Source organism: Neolamprologus multifasciatus, chromosome 4 (genome assembly GCF_963576455.1).
Source record: "Neolamprologus multifasciatus chromosome 4, fNeoMul1.2, whole genome shotgun sequence".
NCBI classification, from domain to species: domain Eukaryota; kingdom Metazoa; phylum Chordata; class Actinopteri; order Cichliformes; family Cichlidae; genus Neolamprologus; species Neolamprologus multifasciatus.
The window spans coordinates 17,039,398-17,054,408 of NC_140442.1; the positions used below are offsets into that span (position 1 = coordinate 17,039,398).

General features: G+C 39.0%; 3 protein-coding genes across 4 annotated transcripts in view; all 3 read left to right on the forward strand.

Moving 5' to 3' along the window:
• LOC146520181 (cytoplasmic phosphatidylinositol transfer protein 1-like) overlaps positions 1 to 15,011 on the forward strand; it is a 50,879-nt gene that overhangs the window by 8,466 nt on the left and 27,402 nt on the right. The gene's annotated exons all lie outside the window — the stretch shown is intronic.
• Positions 618 to 5,995, forward strand: LOC146520183 (H-2 class II histocompatibility antigen, A-Q alpha chain-like). 2 transcript variants are annotated; one of them, XM_085156389.1, is made up of 5 exons: positions 618 to 2,332; positions 2,376 to 4,683; positions 4,851 to 5,096; positions 5,196 to 5,477; positions 5,604 to 5,995. In XM_085156389.1, the coding sequence occupies exons 2-5, from the start codon at positions 4,629 to 4,631 to the stop codon at positions 5,744 to 5,746; spliced, it is 726 nt and encodes a 241-aa protein (XP_085012515.1). In that variant the 5' UTR covers positions 618 to 2,332; positions 2,376 to 4,628; the 3' UTR covers positions 5,747 to 5,995. The 2 variants fall into 2 exon arrangements, with proteins under 2 accessions (XP_085012515.1, XP_085012514.1); XM_085156388.1 differs by having other exon boundaries at positions 619 to 4,683.
• LOC146520184 (rano class II histocompatibility antigen, A beta chain-like) lies at positions 6,571 to 8,914 on the forward strand. The gene is made up of 5 exons (XM_085156387.1): positions 6,571 to 6,921; positions 7,025 to 7,279; positions 7,602 to 7,895; positions 7,998 to 8,114; positions 8,191 to 8,914. The coding sequence occupies exons 1-5, from the start codon at positions 6,870 to 6,872 to the stop codon at positions 8,238 to 8,240; spliced, it is 768 nt and encodes a 255-aa protein (XP_085012513.1). The 5' UTR covers positions 6,571 to 6,869; the 3' UTR covers positions 8,241 to 8,914.

Consider the following 15,011-nt stretch of genomic DNA (forward strand, 5'->3'; position numbering starts at 1 on the left):
CAGTCTTTTGTTTATGTAAATAGTTAAGTCCTGCTTCTCGTGAGCAGTCAGAATGGTCTACCCGTTGTTGCCGGTGGCCCCCTTAGGCCCACCCACCACTCAGTGATATTATTTTAGGTGTTTCCAAAAAACAAGAGAGACGACAATATTTTAGATTGTATGAGACAGTGCTGGGCTTCAGTGACTTGGCACCATATTTTCAGTTTTTACAGTAGACCACCACTGTTTCTGACTTCTCAATTTCAGTCTGGGACTTTGAGAGAAACAAACGCTTTTAAATGGTAAAATGGTAAATGGGCTGCATTTGTATAGTGCTTTACTCAGTCACTAAGGACCCCAAAGCGCTTTACACTACATTCAGTCATTCACCCATTCACACACTGGCAATGGCAAGCTACATTGTAGCCACAGCTGCCCTGGGGCGCACTGACAGAGACGAGACTGCTGGACACTGGTGCCACCGGGCCCTCAGACCACCACCAGTAGGCCAACATGGGGTTAGTATCTTGCCCAAGGATATTTGGCATGCAGCCAGGAGGCAGCCAGGAGGCAGCCTGGGATCGAACCTGCCCTGCCCTGCCCTGCCACCTGAGCTACAGCCACCCCGCAGTGGCTGTAGCTCTAAAAAGTTATTTAGAGACAAATAACTTTTTTATCCTGTTAAATTAACACTGTTTTTCTTAACTTTACAGATTTGCAGGACAGATGATGTTTGCTGCCTTGTTCTTGTATGAAATGTTTTAGTCAAAGCCCCTAATTGCAGCCTTAATAATAACTTACTTTAATAATAACTTTGCAAAGATTTTTTGCAAATTAGGTATTCTGACACAACCCACCCGATTTTCCAGGCCCAGGATCCATGTGTGACTCCCGGTGGCTGGGTTTGTAGCTATCTGGCAATTACTAATCACTAAGCAGCTAACATTAACCTGTGTCAACCACATCAGCAGCTGATGTGTGAAGTTGTTTGCCAACTGGAGGAGGCAAAGATGGTGCTATTGGTGTAATTACTGTTGAAAAGGAGTATCTAATCTGATATCTTTAGTATGGATTAGTATATGAGAATAATTTTTTGTAACAATCATTTTTTGTGGGTGATCGTGGCTCAAGAGTTGGGAGTTCGCCTTGTAATCGGAAGGTTGCCGGTTCGAGCCCGGCTCCGACAGTCTCGGTCGTTGTGTCCTTGGGCAAGACACTTCACCCGTTGTCTACTGGTGGTGGTCAGAGGGCCCGGTGGCGCCAGTGTCCGGCAGCCTCGCCTCTGTCAGTGCGCCCCAGGGTGGCTGTGGCTACAATGTAGCTGCCATCACCAGTGTGTGAATGGGTGGATGACTGGATATGTAAAGCGCTTTGGGGTCCTTAGGGACTAGAAAAGCGCTATATAAATACAGGCCATTTACCATTTAACAATCCTAGTCGCGACATAGTTGTTTTTTTTCCAGCACTGCAGTTTCTCCTCAATTGTTTGTTTTTTGAAATTTCTAGAGCACATTTAGCAGAGCTCACTTCACAGCTGAGGCAGTGCTGTAGAGTAAAGCCATGTGCTCCCCTGAAGGTCATATTAGTTTGGGAAGGACAGTGATGAAAATAAAAATAAAAATACACTAAGATACTAGCTTGACTTCTCGATTTTGCAAAATTGGAATGCTTTAGCTTGTCCTATGGGTGTAGTGATTTCCTGGGTGGTGTCTCGTCTCAGGGGATAACTGTTCTCTCTCCCGTGGTTGTTCGTGAAGGTCAGGTGAACGCCCTTGGTTCTCGTGTTCCTCAAGCTGTTCCGACAGTTTTTGACCATGTGGTGCTGGCAAGTTGTCCGGCTGGGGATGGGAAAGAAGTGATGATGAGGGATTACTCTTTCTACAGTAATGGGTATTTTGTCAGCATGTAGATGAATCCCAAGATCCAAGATATTCCAGCAGAGCATTGCTTTGCAAAAAAAGTACAAATTTTTTTTTCATGCTAGGCTGTTCTGTTTGTGTATATATGAAGACTTTCTTTTCCACCCTAATAATTGTATTCAGACCCTAGTTTAAACTAGAAACAGAACTACACAGTATATGTAGGTTGCAGAGCACGGAAAAGCACAGTACAGTGATACAGAAACCTGTTCAGAAGATTTTATAGCTTTTAATCACCATTTATCCACGCTCTTCCTCATATTGCTACTTGACACTATGGCTGTTGTTTTTCATTATCCTGTCCATTCCTGTAGATAAAGCCAAACTTATTTCAGTTGTTACTGTCAACCATTGTTGTTTATGTGTCTGTAGAAATATGCAAAATATATGCAAACCCTCATTTTTGTAGGAGCACTATTACTGCTTTGGAGCTTGTGAACACAACAAAAAGTCTCAGATTTAAGTTTGGACTCTCAGACCTGCATTACTCTCTCTTGTCCACTGAATTTGCCGATGCTAATTAATTCTTTTCGGGTATCAGTGTGTGTGGCGCCAATAAAAATGTTTTCCTTGGAAAATCAGCGCAAGAGATGTGACTGATTCAGTCAATGAGCTGCATAATTATTACTTGATCCCACACGCATAAATCCAATCAGCTCCCCTAACCTGGTCATCACCCGACACTGCTAAAAATGTCTCATTCACAACTCTTGCTGCATATACTATTAACCTTCACTACATGGTCTCTGGTCTCTCGTATCGGAACCACAGTGTGTCAAAGGGCCACATTAGCTGAAACCTGAAGACTAGAGACAGGTTGTTTAATATAATCACCATAACACACACATGCACGTGCACACACACATACAAAACATGCAATGTGTATCTAAATTCATCTACCATATGTGGTTGTGTGCACAGCTACATGATGTGCATACCGAAATAACAGGTACAAGTGTCCCTGGTTGCTATGGGAACATCAGCAGCTCGCAACTGATTAGAAATCTCTTTGATGATGAAGTGGCTTTGTGTTTGCGTTCTGTGAGCAGACAAACGCCAAGGTCTGTATGTGTGTTTGTGTGTGTAGATGTGGGTCCAACTGACCAGCATACATGAAGTACAAGTTCTTGCTCAGTCTGCATTAGTAACATTAATACTTATTTCACATAAATGTGTTTTAATTTTAATATTTAATGATTTTATTGGGGTTCTTTAAAAATCTTGAAAATCTGGTGAACAGCTGTTTCAAACGAGACAGCGACCGTGTACCTGGAAAGTTCAGCACTGGCAGTGAAACCTCATCCAACACACCAGATGGTCTCAGTGTGTATTTATGCCTGTCTGCCATGACTTTGTTATTCCTGGTATAGGTTTGTTTGTGTCTGTGTATTACTGACTCTTCAGTATTGTAACAGCCACACAGAAATTAGAGAAGAACACATGGAAATGTACACAAAGAACAATCATATATACTCCAAGTGAAAACTAGTTTTGATGACACACATTATCACCACAAGGTGTTAGACACCATATCTCAGTCACATAGGCCTAGAGACCAAAACCACTACTTGCTACTACTTCCTGCACTGTCACTTGGTGTAGAATCAGTTACAAAATCCCATATTGCACTGGCCTAGAGATGGCTCAGTGACACCAAAGGAACGAGTTAGCTAGTAAAAAACTGTACTTAGTTGGCGAGCAATAGCTAGAGGTTGCTAGGTCAAGTTGGTCACTAAGAGTGCTGTGCTGAATAGGTCACATCACACATAGCTTGAAGGTGCTGGCTCTTGAAACACTTGTGAACTGGTCACTGAGCGGTAGTGAACCTGTAAAAAGTGCAACACAAAGTGGAAACTATGATCCTCAAGTACAAATTGTGTCTGTGTGCATGTGTGTGACAATGATAAAACCTTTCTACAGCTGTTGTGACCTAAGTGCTACTTCATATACAGTCATCAACCTTATGATGATGACTGTATGTGTCTCCTGTTTTTTATTCACTCTCTACAGCTAAGCATTTTGAGAAACCACATGAATAGAAGCAACAGTATAGGAAAGAGGCAACTTTTTCTTTATATGCATAAGTTCTGCATATGCACATGCCACATACTTGATAAAGGTTATGACAAATTAGCGTTTCAGGAAAATAAAAAATTTAGAGATAACTTTTAATGTGTAGTGTTGAGTGTTTACAGTACACACTACATAAAGGACTTTAGAGTGAGCTCCCTACTGGTGGCTCTGTCCTTTGTTTCCGAGCTGGTTACAGAAGGTTAAAAACAAACATTATGCTGATGTGATTATTCAGAGAGGAAACTGCACAATATATTTACATACAACACAAAAGAACTGTAAAAATATGAGTATATGACGCAATCACAACAGGTCAAGAAAAATTTACAATAGCTTTGTCCCGGTGGTATTACTATGAATTGCTGTATTTTTGTAAGATAAAAAGCAGAGAAGCAAAAAACAATTGTTGTTTATACACTGTGTGGTTAGTGTTATGTAGTATGTTGAGTTGAAGTGGTTCAACAAGTCTTGCATAATCATTCTCCTCTCCTTTTGATTTTACTTTCATATGCCATTCCTTTTCTCGGCATCATAGTTTAAAAATGAGGAAATGTTATTTAACACAGACAGCTACATACAATACAGATCAATCTTCAGTTCTACTTTGCAAGAACAAGAAATCCACAATAGTACGCGCAAATAAATACACATGAGAATATGTTACTGAAAATTATACTTTTTTTCTCAGGAACATTTTGCCTCTGTGCACAAAGTAAGTATGAATGCTTCTTGTTCCAGGAACAGCTTCTTTAGATATTGCATTGAATCCAAATACATGCAAGTTTATTTGCGAATGCTTTGATGAATTTGTAACTGATGCATAATATTATATACTTTTGTTGTTGAATTTATTTAACTTTTTTTTTTACATATTCCTAGGGAGTATTAAGCTTTGTTACACTTTTGGATGCTTTAAGTCCAGTGATACGCAAGTCTGCGTGACAATGGATGGTGACGAAGTCGTCTATGCAAACTTTAAAAACGGGTCTCTGATTTGGGACAGCAAAATACCTACAGCCTTCCATGCTTCATGCACTTACAGCCAAGCACTATATTCCCAACATCAGTGCAGATATTTTGTTCATGATGACTGGAAACAACATGAGACAATTATGAACACTAAAGGTAATTGATTCCCAATCAACATTTATACCACCTCCTGTTACAATATAAGTCATTTTTCCAACACATATGAACTTGAAATAAAGAATATTTTACCCACAGCACCACCGGAAATCATCATCTACCCCAGAGATGAAATTATGAAAGAAGAAGACAATTCCCTCATCTGCTTAATCAAAAAGTTCTTTCCCCCTTCTATCAAAATAAAGTGGACCAAAAATGATATAGAAGTTAAAGTGGAAGATCCTTTCATCAAATGTTTACCCAATCCAGATGGGACATTTTATGTTTTCTCCCACCTGGACTTTGTGCCAGAAGACGGTGACATCTACAGCTGCAGTGTGGAGCATGAAGCCTTGACGGAGCCTCTGACAAAGCTTTGGGGTGAGGACAAAGTTTTATATTATGCCGAATCTTGCAATGTAGAAATGACAAAATTCTAAGCTAACTCAAAATATTGTTTTGTTTTTTTTTGTTTTTACTTTTGTTATTGTGATTTGTCTTCCATAGAGGTTCAAACAGATGAGCCTACTAATGGTCCAGATGTCTTCTGTGGACTTGGCCTGAGTCTTGGAGTTATTGGAGTTGTTTCAGGAGCATTCCTGTATGTAAAAGGGAGGCAGTATCAGAGTACCCAGAACCCTGCTGGTTAAACCATTTATCATACTTTACAAAGCATTCTGATTATAGTTTATTTGTAGAAGGCGGCTTCATGTGACTCCCCCTTTCTTTTGTCTCCTGACAGATCCCAACAGTCCACTACAGAGTAAGCTAAAATTCTCAATAATCATAAAATAAAATATACATACTATAATAATTTAAATGATTTAAATGTGATTATATGTGTTGGTACTTTATTTAATTTATGTATTTTGTATGTTCATAATTCTTTACATTTTAAAATAATAAATGTGTATGATTTCCACAGTGTCATTCTTGTTTTAAGAAGTTTAGGTTTGAAAAGTGAGTGAAGGTTGATAAGTTGACTTTCTTGGTTTAGAGATAACTTTTAATGTGTAGTGTTGAATGTTTACACTACACACTACATAAGAGACTTTAGACTGAGCTCCATACTGGTGGCTCTGTCCTTTGTTTCTGAGCTGGTTACAGAAGGTGTGTGCTTTTTATTGAGGTTGTGACTGTGCCGTACTAGACAATTAAAATATTAAATGTGAGGGGAAAAAATCATACATGTTAAAAACAAACATTATGCTGATGTGATTATTCAGAGAGGAAACTGCACAATATATTTACATACAACACAAAAGAACTGTAAAAATATGAGTATATGAAAGCATAACTACACCAAATAATTACATTTGGGTATTTACAGTAATGCAACAATTAAAAATAGGTCAGTTTGAAGACTGCATCTGTTAAAGGCTGTGTAGTTAAATTGTTTTAGATATATAATGTGTATGACAAATTGGTTGCAGTTGACTGGATTAATTTGGTTTTGCCCACTGATATTCCTGTTCTGCTTAATGTTAATGTTAAGTTACAATTATCTGCTCAGTTTGTTGTTTCTCACTTTTCCAAATACATGGGCAGGGCATTTACCAGAACTGGTAGCAACTGACTTTCAGTAACACTAAATAGGAGTGGCAAGAACCAGTGTGAACCACAGTCCTTAATTGTGAGGGATTTTCCACTGAGCAAAAAGGAAGGTACATTCTTTCATGTAGTTGACATGCCATCATTCATTTTCTTCTGTCTATATACACCTAAATCATATACACCAGAGGCTTCATTTTTATATCCGACTACTGAGGAAATATGCGTATCCAGAATTTTTATTTTTACATGTTTCTTTCTCTCTTCGGTCTAGGTGAGTTGCATCTCTTTTCTCTTTCAGTTTAACAGTAAATTTCAAGTTTTCGGTATTATTATAGCAATGCTTTTGACAATAAATTATAATCCTTGTGTTACAGTTTCCTCAGATGAGGATTACTTCCAATCCAGAGCATGCTGTACTTTCAAAGGTCCACACTTCGAAGATATGGAGTATACACGTATAATCAGTTTGAACAAGATTGCAGTGTTGGAGTACAACCATACGAGGGGCAGCTGGATTGGATTTACACCCTACACAATAGAATTTGCAAAATTTTGGAACCTAATTCCATTTGGCACAAGGGATGCACAAGCATTGTGTTCAAACAACCTTGGCTACATCCAAATCTTAAGTAAGACCATTTTTCCTTAAACTACTTAAAATCCCTCTGCATGCTCATTCAGTGATATTGCTTACTGAGGCATTTAATCAAATGGAGCCACTGATGTTAAAAAAGGATCTATTGTTAATTATAAATACTGGTAATTATCATAAAAACTATAACTATTATATTTTTGCCCAATTAACCCATGGTATAGCAGGTTCAGAAATTTAATAATTAACTACATAATTATTGGTATTGGTGATTATTGGTGAAATCTGTATAAGTAACAGAATTAGAAAAAGCATACTAATTGTTTTAAGTTAAAACAAATGGGGTTTTTTTTTTTCAGGTAATGTTACAGATATACCCACCATCAGAGTGAAATCAGTAAAGCAGCATAGTGGTGGACATCCAGCCATGCTTGTGTGCAGTGCTTTCAACTTTTATCCGAAACAAATCCGAATGACATGGTTGCGTAACCAAAAGGAAGTTACTACAGGTGTCAGTTACTCTGAAGTGATGCCTGATGGAGACTGGTACTACCAGATTCATTCTTACTTGGAATACACCCCAACTCATGGAGAAAAAATTATCTGTGTGGTTGAACATTTAAGCATCTCTGAGCCAATACTTGCAATTTGGGGTGAGTTTTATTTTCCAATGCAAACAATCCATAAATAAACAAATAACATATGTTTTTAAGAAAATGCAATAATTACAAACATATTTTTTATTGGTGTTTTAGATCCTACCCTTCCTGTGGCTGCACGAAACAAAATCATTGTTGGAACATGTGGACTCTTGCTTGGTTTTGTTATTGTGAGCTGTGGATTCATTTATCACAAGAAAATGTCTTCTCAAGGCAAGGGCATATATTAGATTTAAACATTTGCAGCTATGACAAATATTTATTCTTACAGATATTCTTGTCTTTACAGGACGAGTGCTGATTCCTGTGGAACACCTGCCTACAGATGGAACAACTTAACAGTCACAACCGAAGCCATGTCTATTGTCACTTAAAATTCTAATTTTTCACAGTGTATGAAAAGCTCCTCAGAGAGTGTTGCAGAATGATTCCTAAACATAGAATTAGTTTTCATTTTGCACTTCTGAGTTTCATCTTAAAGCAGGTCTGTGTTTAACACAAGCCTTCACATCATGTTTTCATGTTTTGTTTGGTGGTGATGTTGACTGTGAAGGTATTTCAGTTCATTTAAATCCTAATATCACCATTTATGATTGTATTTACAGTAATTTGTAAAGATTACCTTGCTCAGCAAAATATACATATTCTACACTTTTAGATATTATTGATTTTTTGTTGGGGGAACCAGGGTAATCCTAACTTCCTGGTTGAGCTTAAAATGTCTTCTCAGATTATTCTAATTGTATTATATTTCTGTGTTTAGCAGCATACATAATATATGTTTGTATACAGGTAATGCAGCAGTTTTATGGCTGGTTGGGTCTGTAATGTTCTCCAAATACTACTATAGTAAACTATTGCTTTCATATCAATATGAAATCTTGTTAATATCGCTTGATTATTCATATCTGCTAAATCCTTTTATGAGTCTTATTTGTATTTCATACTAGTTCTGTCATCAACAGAAACAGAAATATATAAACACAATATAGTGACATATATTTGACAATATATTTGACATTTGCATTAAATTATAAGCATAAATTTCTGTTTCTTGGCTCTCTGCTTCTGTTGCACTACTTAACAGACAACACAACTTTAATGTTTTGCATTCAAGCAAAGTGAGTAATACATTTTAGAATAAAAATAATATTTAGAACATGTTAAGGTATTTTTAAACTAACAATAGTATTTAGCATTTAAAGCAAGAATGAGCACACCCAGACCAATAAAATAATAATAATAATAAAAGCTATGCCTGGGCTGTCCTAATGAACCTGGAGGTCACACAAATCACCTAAAAGGACAACAGATTGCCCTTGAAAGCCAGAACTTGTGGGAATGTAACTAAAGTGAACAATATTATTTGTGTATAAAAGCTGGGGTAGTGGTTTTATTCGTGCTTACAGTGTCATGGTAGTACACACCTGTAAAATAAACACTGTAAAGTTTCATGTCTGTGTCTTGCCAAAGTTGACAGTGTTGAAAGGCTGCTCCAACAGAACTTATTGTTTTGGAGGAAACACAAACACAGTGTACAGTCGAGTCTTAATAGCTTACTTACAACTGGGCTCATCAGGCACTCTTTTTGGCTGCAGTGATTATTATTATATTTACATGCTTCCATCTTCTACAATACAGTTACTCATAGTTTGTTTTTTAAATACGTAACGCCAGTACATGTATTCCGTTACTCCCCAACACTGATTATCTGAGTTCAGCAAGGCGTTCCCAGGCCAGCCGAGAGATATAATCTCCCCAGCATGTCCTGGGTCTGCCCCGGGGCCTCTTCCAGGTGGGACATGCCCGGAACGCCTCACCCAGGAGGCGCCCAGGAGGCATCCTTGTCAGATGCCCGAACCACCTTAAGTGGCTCCTTTCGATGTGGAGGAGCAGCGGCTCTACTCTGAGCCCCTCCGGAATGGCCAAACTTCTCACCCTTCTATAAGGGAGAGGCCAGCCACCCTTCGGAGGAAGCCCATTTCTGCTGCTTGTATCCACAATCTCGTTCTTTCGGTCACTACCCACAGCTCATGACCATAGGTGAGGGTATGGAGGTAGATTGACCGGTAAATTGAGAGCTTCACTTTTACACTCGGCTCTCTCTTCACCACAACAGGCCAGTCCAGCGTCTGCATCACTGCGGACGCCGCACCAATCCGTTTGTCGATCTCCCGCTCCCTTCCCCCATCACTCGTGAACAAGACCCCGAGATACTTGAACTCCTCCACTTGGGGCAGGAACTCATCCCTGACCCAGAGTGGGCACTCCACCCTTTTCCGGCTGAGGACCATGGCTTCAGATTTGAAAGTGTTGATTCTCATTCCCACCCTGGCGGGTGTGGTTCTATTGGTGTGGTTCTATCCCATCACCCACCGGGAACGAGTCCAACTTATTGCTGGCTATGCGGACCAAGCTCTTGCAACTGTTGTATAAGGACTGAATGGCCCGTAGCAATGGGTCAGACACCCCATACTCCTGGAGCACCTCCCACAGGACCCTCCGAGGGACATGATCGAATGCCTTCTCCAAGTCCACAAATCACATGTAGACTGGTTGGGCAAACTCCCATGCACCCTCAAGTATCCTTGAGAGGATAAAGAGCTGATCCAGTGTTCTGCGACCAGGACGAAAACCGCATTGTTCCTCCTGTATCCGAGGTTCGACTTATGGACAGACTCTCTTCTCCAGCACCTTGGCGTAGACTTGCCCAGGGAGGCTCAGGAGTGTGATTCCCCTGTAGTTGGAACACACCCTCCGGTCCCCTTTCTTAAAGATGGGAACCACCAACCCGGTCTGCCAATCCAGGGTAAAAATGCATGCCATGAAAGAGTTCGGGTCTTAGGAGGTTAACACTGGATGAAGATGAGGCCTACCATGCAGACTTTAAAATTGGTTTTCGTATTTGGGAGAGTTGTTGCAGGAGCATTCCTGTATGTTAAAGTGAGCCAGTATCAGTGTCATCAGAGTCCAGCTGGTTAACAGTCATTATAATGTACATTGCACTCTGATTTGATCATCCTTGGTTGTTTGGCAGTAGGCAATTTCAGGTCATTCTCCCCTTCTCTTGTCTCTTGTTTTAACACAAAAAAGACCTCAATATCAGATTACAACTATCTACCATGAGGTAGATGCAAAAATTCTAATATATCATAAAAACCAAGAAAAAATATATTAATGAAGTTGAATGACTTGCACATCTGTGAGGATACCAGTTTGTCTTTCTTATTTGTTTTGTCAATTGATTAAATTACTGTGTTTTATATATTCAGTAAATATCTAACAGATATTTACATTTCGTTCCTTCTAGTAATTGCAGCATTTCCACAAAAATTACAATCCATGGTGAGGCATCCTTCCATCAGTCTGTACATCCAAAATTCATAAGAATCGCTACTCCTTCCAGAATATTGGCCAGACTTTAGTAAAGCTAGATTCATTTCTCATGAATAAGACTGTTTTCCACTGGGCTGGCAAGTAGGTAGGCAGTGTGGATTCCCAAGTTTGTGAATGTGGTAACTTGAGAGCAAGGCAATGTAGGATTTTGAAATTGATACCATACGTGCATCTTCTTTGAGGGTGAATGGCACCACTGGTGGCTGCCAGTATTTTTTTTAATGGTAATCTGCAATTTCTCGCTAAATATTTACCATTACTAATGATAAACGCTTGGTCTTGCAAGAACCAAAAATAATCTTAAATGGTAAATGGTCTGTATTTGTATAGCGCTTTATTTAGTCCCCAAGGACCCCAAAGCACTTTACATGCATGTTAATATTTTGGCTCATTTTGGACTTTTTAGTAATTGAAACATGACACAATGAACAGGTTTTGTAGTGCTCACTGTGGAGTCTTTTTCATTATTACTGTTACTGTGTGTATGTGTTTTTGCTATAATATTTATTCAAACGAAATGTAAATCTTCACTGTATTCAGTAGTGGTCGCACAGGAAACTCCTTGACTAATTAATAATTATAACAATTAGTCAAATGTTGTTCAAGTAAAGTTGTTTCTAATGTTCCCAGTATGACACGCTAACAAAGGCTGTTTTTGTATTTTTGTTCTTGTTTTTTTTTTAGGCACAGCTACATGGTTAAACAATGAGGAAAGATACCTGTTTGGCACAGATGTTGTTGCCTAGCCAGAAAGTTTAGTTGGTTGGCTGATATCCAGTGTCTTTTTGCAGCCTAACAGTGTTGATCCTTATTCTACTGGTTTCATTTGGGCACATTTGACTTCACTTTTATTTATTTGTTTTTTTACATGCCAAAAAGCTAAGAAAGTATCCAATGCTTTTTGAAACTGAATTCCCAAAACTGCTATTTTTATAACAAGATAACAAAACAACCTAACAATGTGCCTTTTTTGCTCATTTTTTCTAATCGTTCTCTACCTCACCACTGCTGTGAGTTTACCGAGCTCTCTCCATGCATAATGAATGAAATGAGTTTTCCACAAACAATCTGAAATTCAAGTTGTACCAAAACACTCCAGACTGGAACAGAAGGAACAAAAGGCTTATGTAACAATAAGGTGCTTGCCAAAACAAGAAATGACTTCTCTAAGAAAACCACCTGCTTCTTGCTCAAAGCTTAGTTGGAAGTGAACAGAGTGATGGATTTAAACTGACTGTGAATGTTGTTTTATTGCTGGTAAATAGGTCTTGAGCATAGCAATAAAATGAAATCAATCAAAAATCAGTGTAGCAGCCAATGCGTGTCACTCCCAAGGCTGAACAGTTCTTTGTTTTTCTCAGTAAAATCCACCTTAATTTGTTCCTTTTTAAATTGCTCTTCAAGAGTAGACTTAAACATTTCAGTCTCTCAACCTTTCTTTACCTCTAGTACTTAATGATGAAATAGTTTTAATCCAGTAGAAGCATTTGTCAGTGAACCAAAGTTGTGGAACTTTGCTACTTTCAGCTGTGCCCTTATTCACAAGAGGTCACCACAGCAGGTAGTGCCACATGTTTGATTTGGCAGATTTATACAACAGACGGCCTTCCTGACTTCCCCTGCAGGGATTTCTGTGTCCTCCTGGGATTGAATCAGGCAGGCAAATGTGTAGACCTCTATACAAAAAAAACAACAGTATGTTTCCTGGTGCATTTATTCAAGCATTTAATTCATGCAGGGATGATTTAAATGGCCAATCGTCACTTGTTTTTGGCACAGCCAAAGCATTGCTACTGATTATGGAGTAGAGAAACATACTTTAACGGTTTCAGGTGGATACTTGATATTTCATGGATGGTTTGACACAATCCAGTCCCCTCATCAAACATGGAAATCGGTTAGATTAGATCCACTGTCAGACCATACATAAAAACTTTTACAGAGCTGTCTGAAATCTCTGACTCGATTAGTAGTACTCTGTTACATTAGCAAATCAGCATTTCCAATATGAAATGAAAATAAAGTGCTCAGCACAGCAAACAGTGATGGCATTTCCCGGCTAAATGGGAGGATTGGCTTATTTGAATTGCTCCAAAAGTATTGCTGTGATTGATGTCATTGTGTTATTCATAAACTATAATATTGTAATTGTGACACCAAGTGATTCGCTATCACTTCACAATTGTGTTTTCACAGCCTTAATAATAGCTGGACTGTAGTAACACTTGCAAACACAGTTGTATGTTAGATGATATCCCACACATACATGCATTAAAGGACTAACATAGGGGTGAAGGCATATTAATGGAGATGACTTAAACCGCTTAGAAAGCTACACATAAACATCAACCATTTGTCATTGCTGTTTTATCCACGTATTGGTCATCCAATGAAGGCATTGTGACTGCACTGCTGCCTCTGGCAGCACAGTGACTGCAGTACTGCTGAGGTCAAATGTGTTACCGATTCAGAGGTATTATCAAAAGTGTTATTACAGGGTTTGAAGTGAGGCGCTGTGTTCAACCACGCTTATGCTGTGAGACAGAGGGGGAGGAAAAATAGCATCAGAGGATGGAAATGGCAAAGCAACATAAAGGAGTGTCAGTAGAGGAAAAGTTGAAGGAGAAACTGATATGCATCGAGGAGGGTATGAATGCAGAAAGGAACAGGAGTAAAAGGGAGGGCAAGAAACAGCTGCACTCAATCAAGGCCTGTTATGTAATGTCTCACAATCTGTCAGCTTCCCAAACATCTTTCTTCAGCGGCTCTTACTTTTTCTTTTTTTTTTAATCTCCCATCCCTGCTGATCATCTCTACTTTTTAAGGACACTCTTGCAGTCCTCTCTCCTGTTTCATGCCTGGATATCAGCACATTATTCTCATCAGCCACTCAATGTGCTGCCAGGCAGGGGGTAAAGATGATGCATAGCGGAGTGATCCATAGTGAGTGATCTTGATGTTATGTAATCTTTGGTTCATTGACCTCAGATGCTGCAGAGTTGGAGAAAAAGGAGAAGCTAAAGAGTTAGAGAGGAGGGGGGAAAAGATGTTATGGAGGGGAAGCATGACGGGAGAGTGCTCTCTCCCACCTGCAGCAATCAGTATTAATAAATTTCACCTCACCACACACCTTTGACATAGTTTATGCAACACACTCTTGTTCTCAGCAGGAGCTGTAAGAAAGCTTGTTTTTCAGGTGTGCTGTTTCCACGGCTAAATTCACCCAGTGGAGCTTGTTTTATAAACTACAAATTAAAAATTAAATATCTGCAATCTGCTGAGATCTAAGGACAACTGTGAAAAAAAATAAAAGCTGGTTATATAAAACCTGCTCACATTGCTTTCTGTTTAAAATTTCTATTATTGCTTGTTTATTCTTCCCCCAAAGGGAAGGAGTATGTAGTCGGTTTGTTTGTTTGTTAGCGGTTTAGCCTCCAGAGTTTTCAAGATGTCGTTTTCAAACTTTGTGCGATGACAGAAACCAAACGAGCTGATTTAATTTTGTCAAGGTCAAGCTTTAGGCCACAAATGTGAAAATCTGTAAAAAATTCTGTATTATCTACAATCTTTTATGGATCATCTTCAAGCTTACAGCATACTACGCCTCAGGGGATGTGACCTTGGTTGGCTAAGCATTTGATTTTGACCTTCATTGTGAGTGCCTGAGGTCAAAGTTGACCTTGAAAAATGTTTCAAGAAACCATATCAAGTAAT

Excerpts from the sequence above, each read along its gene's own strand:
- LOC146520184 (XM_085156387.1), top strand. The coding sequence starts at position 6,870 with ATGCGTATCCAGAATTTTTATTTTTACATGTTTCTTTCTCTCTTCGGT. Across the intron at positions 7,896-7,997 it reads GCCAATACTTGCAATTTGGG|ATCCTACCCTTCCTGTGGCT; the intron begins GTGAGTTTTATT and ends TTGGTGTTTTAG. Across the intron at positions 8,115-8,190 it reads CAAGAAAATGTCTTCTCAAG|GACGAGTGCTGATTCCTGTG; the intron begins GCAAGGGCATAT and ends TTGTCTTTACAG.
- LOC146520183 (XM_085156389.1), top strand. The coding sequence starts at position 4,629 with ATGTTACTGAAAATTATACTTTTTTTCTCAGGAACATTTTGCCTCTGT. Across the intron at positions 4,684-4,850 it reads ATTTTGCCTCTGTGCACAAA|GGAGTATTAAGCTTTGTTAC; the intron begins GTAAGTATGAAT and ends ACATATTCCTAG. Across the intron at positions 5,478-5,603 it reads GCCTCTGACAAAGCTTTGGG|AGGTTCAAACAGATGAGCCT; the intron begins GTGAGGACAAAG and ends TGTCTTCCATAG.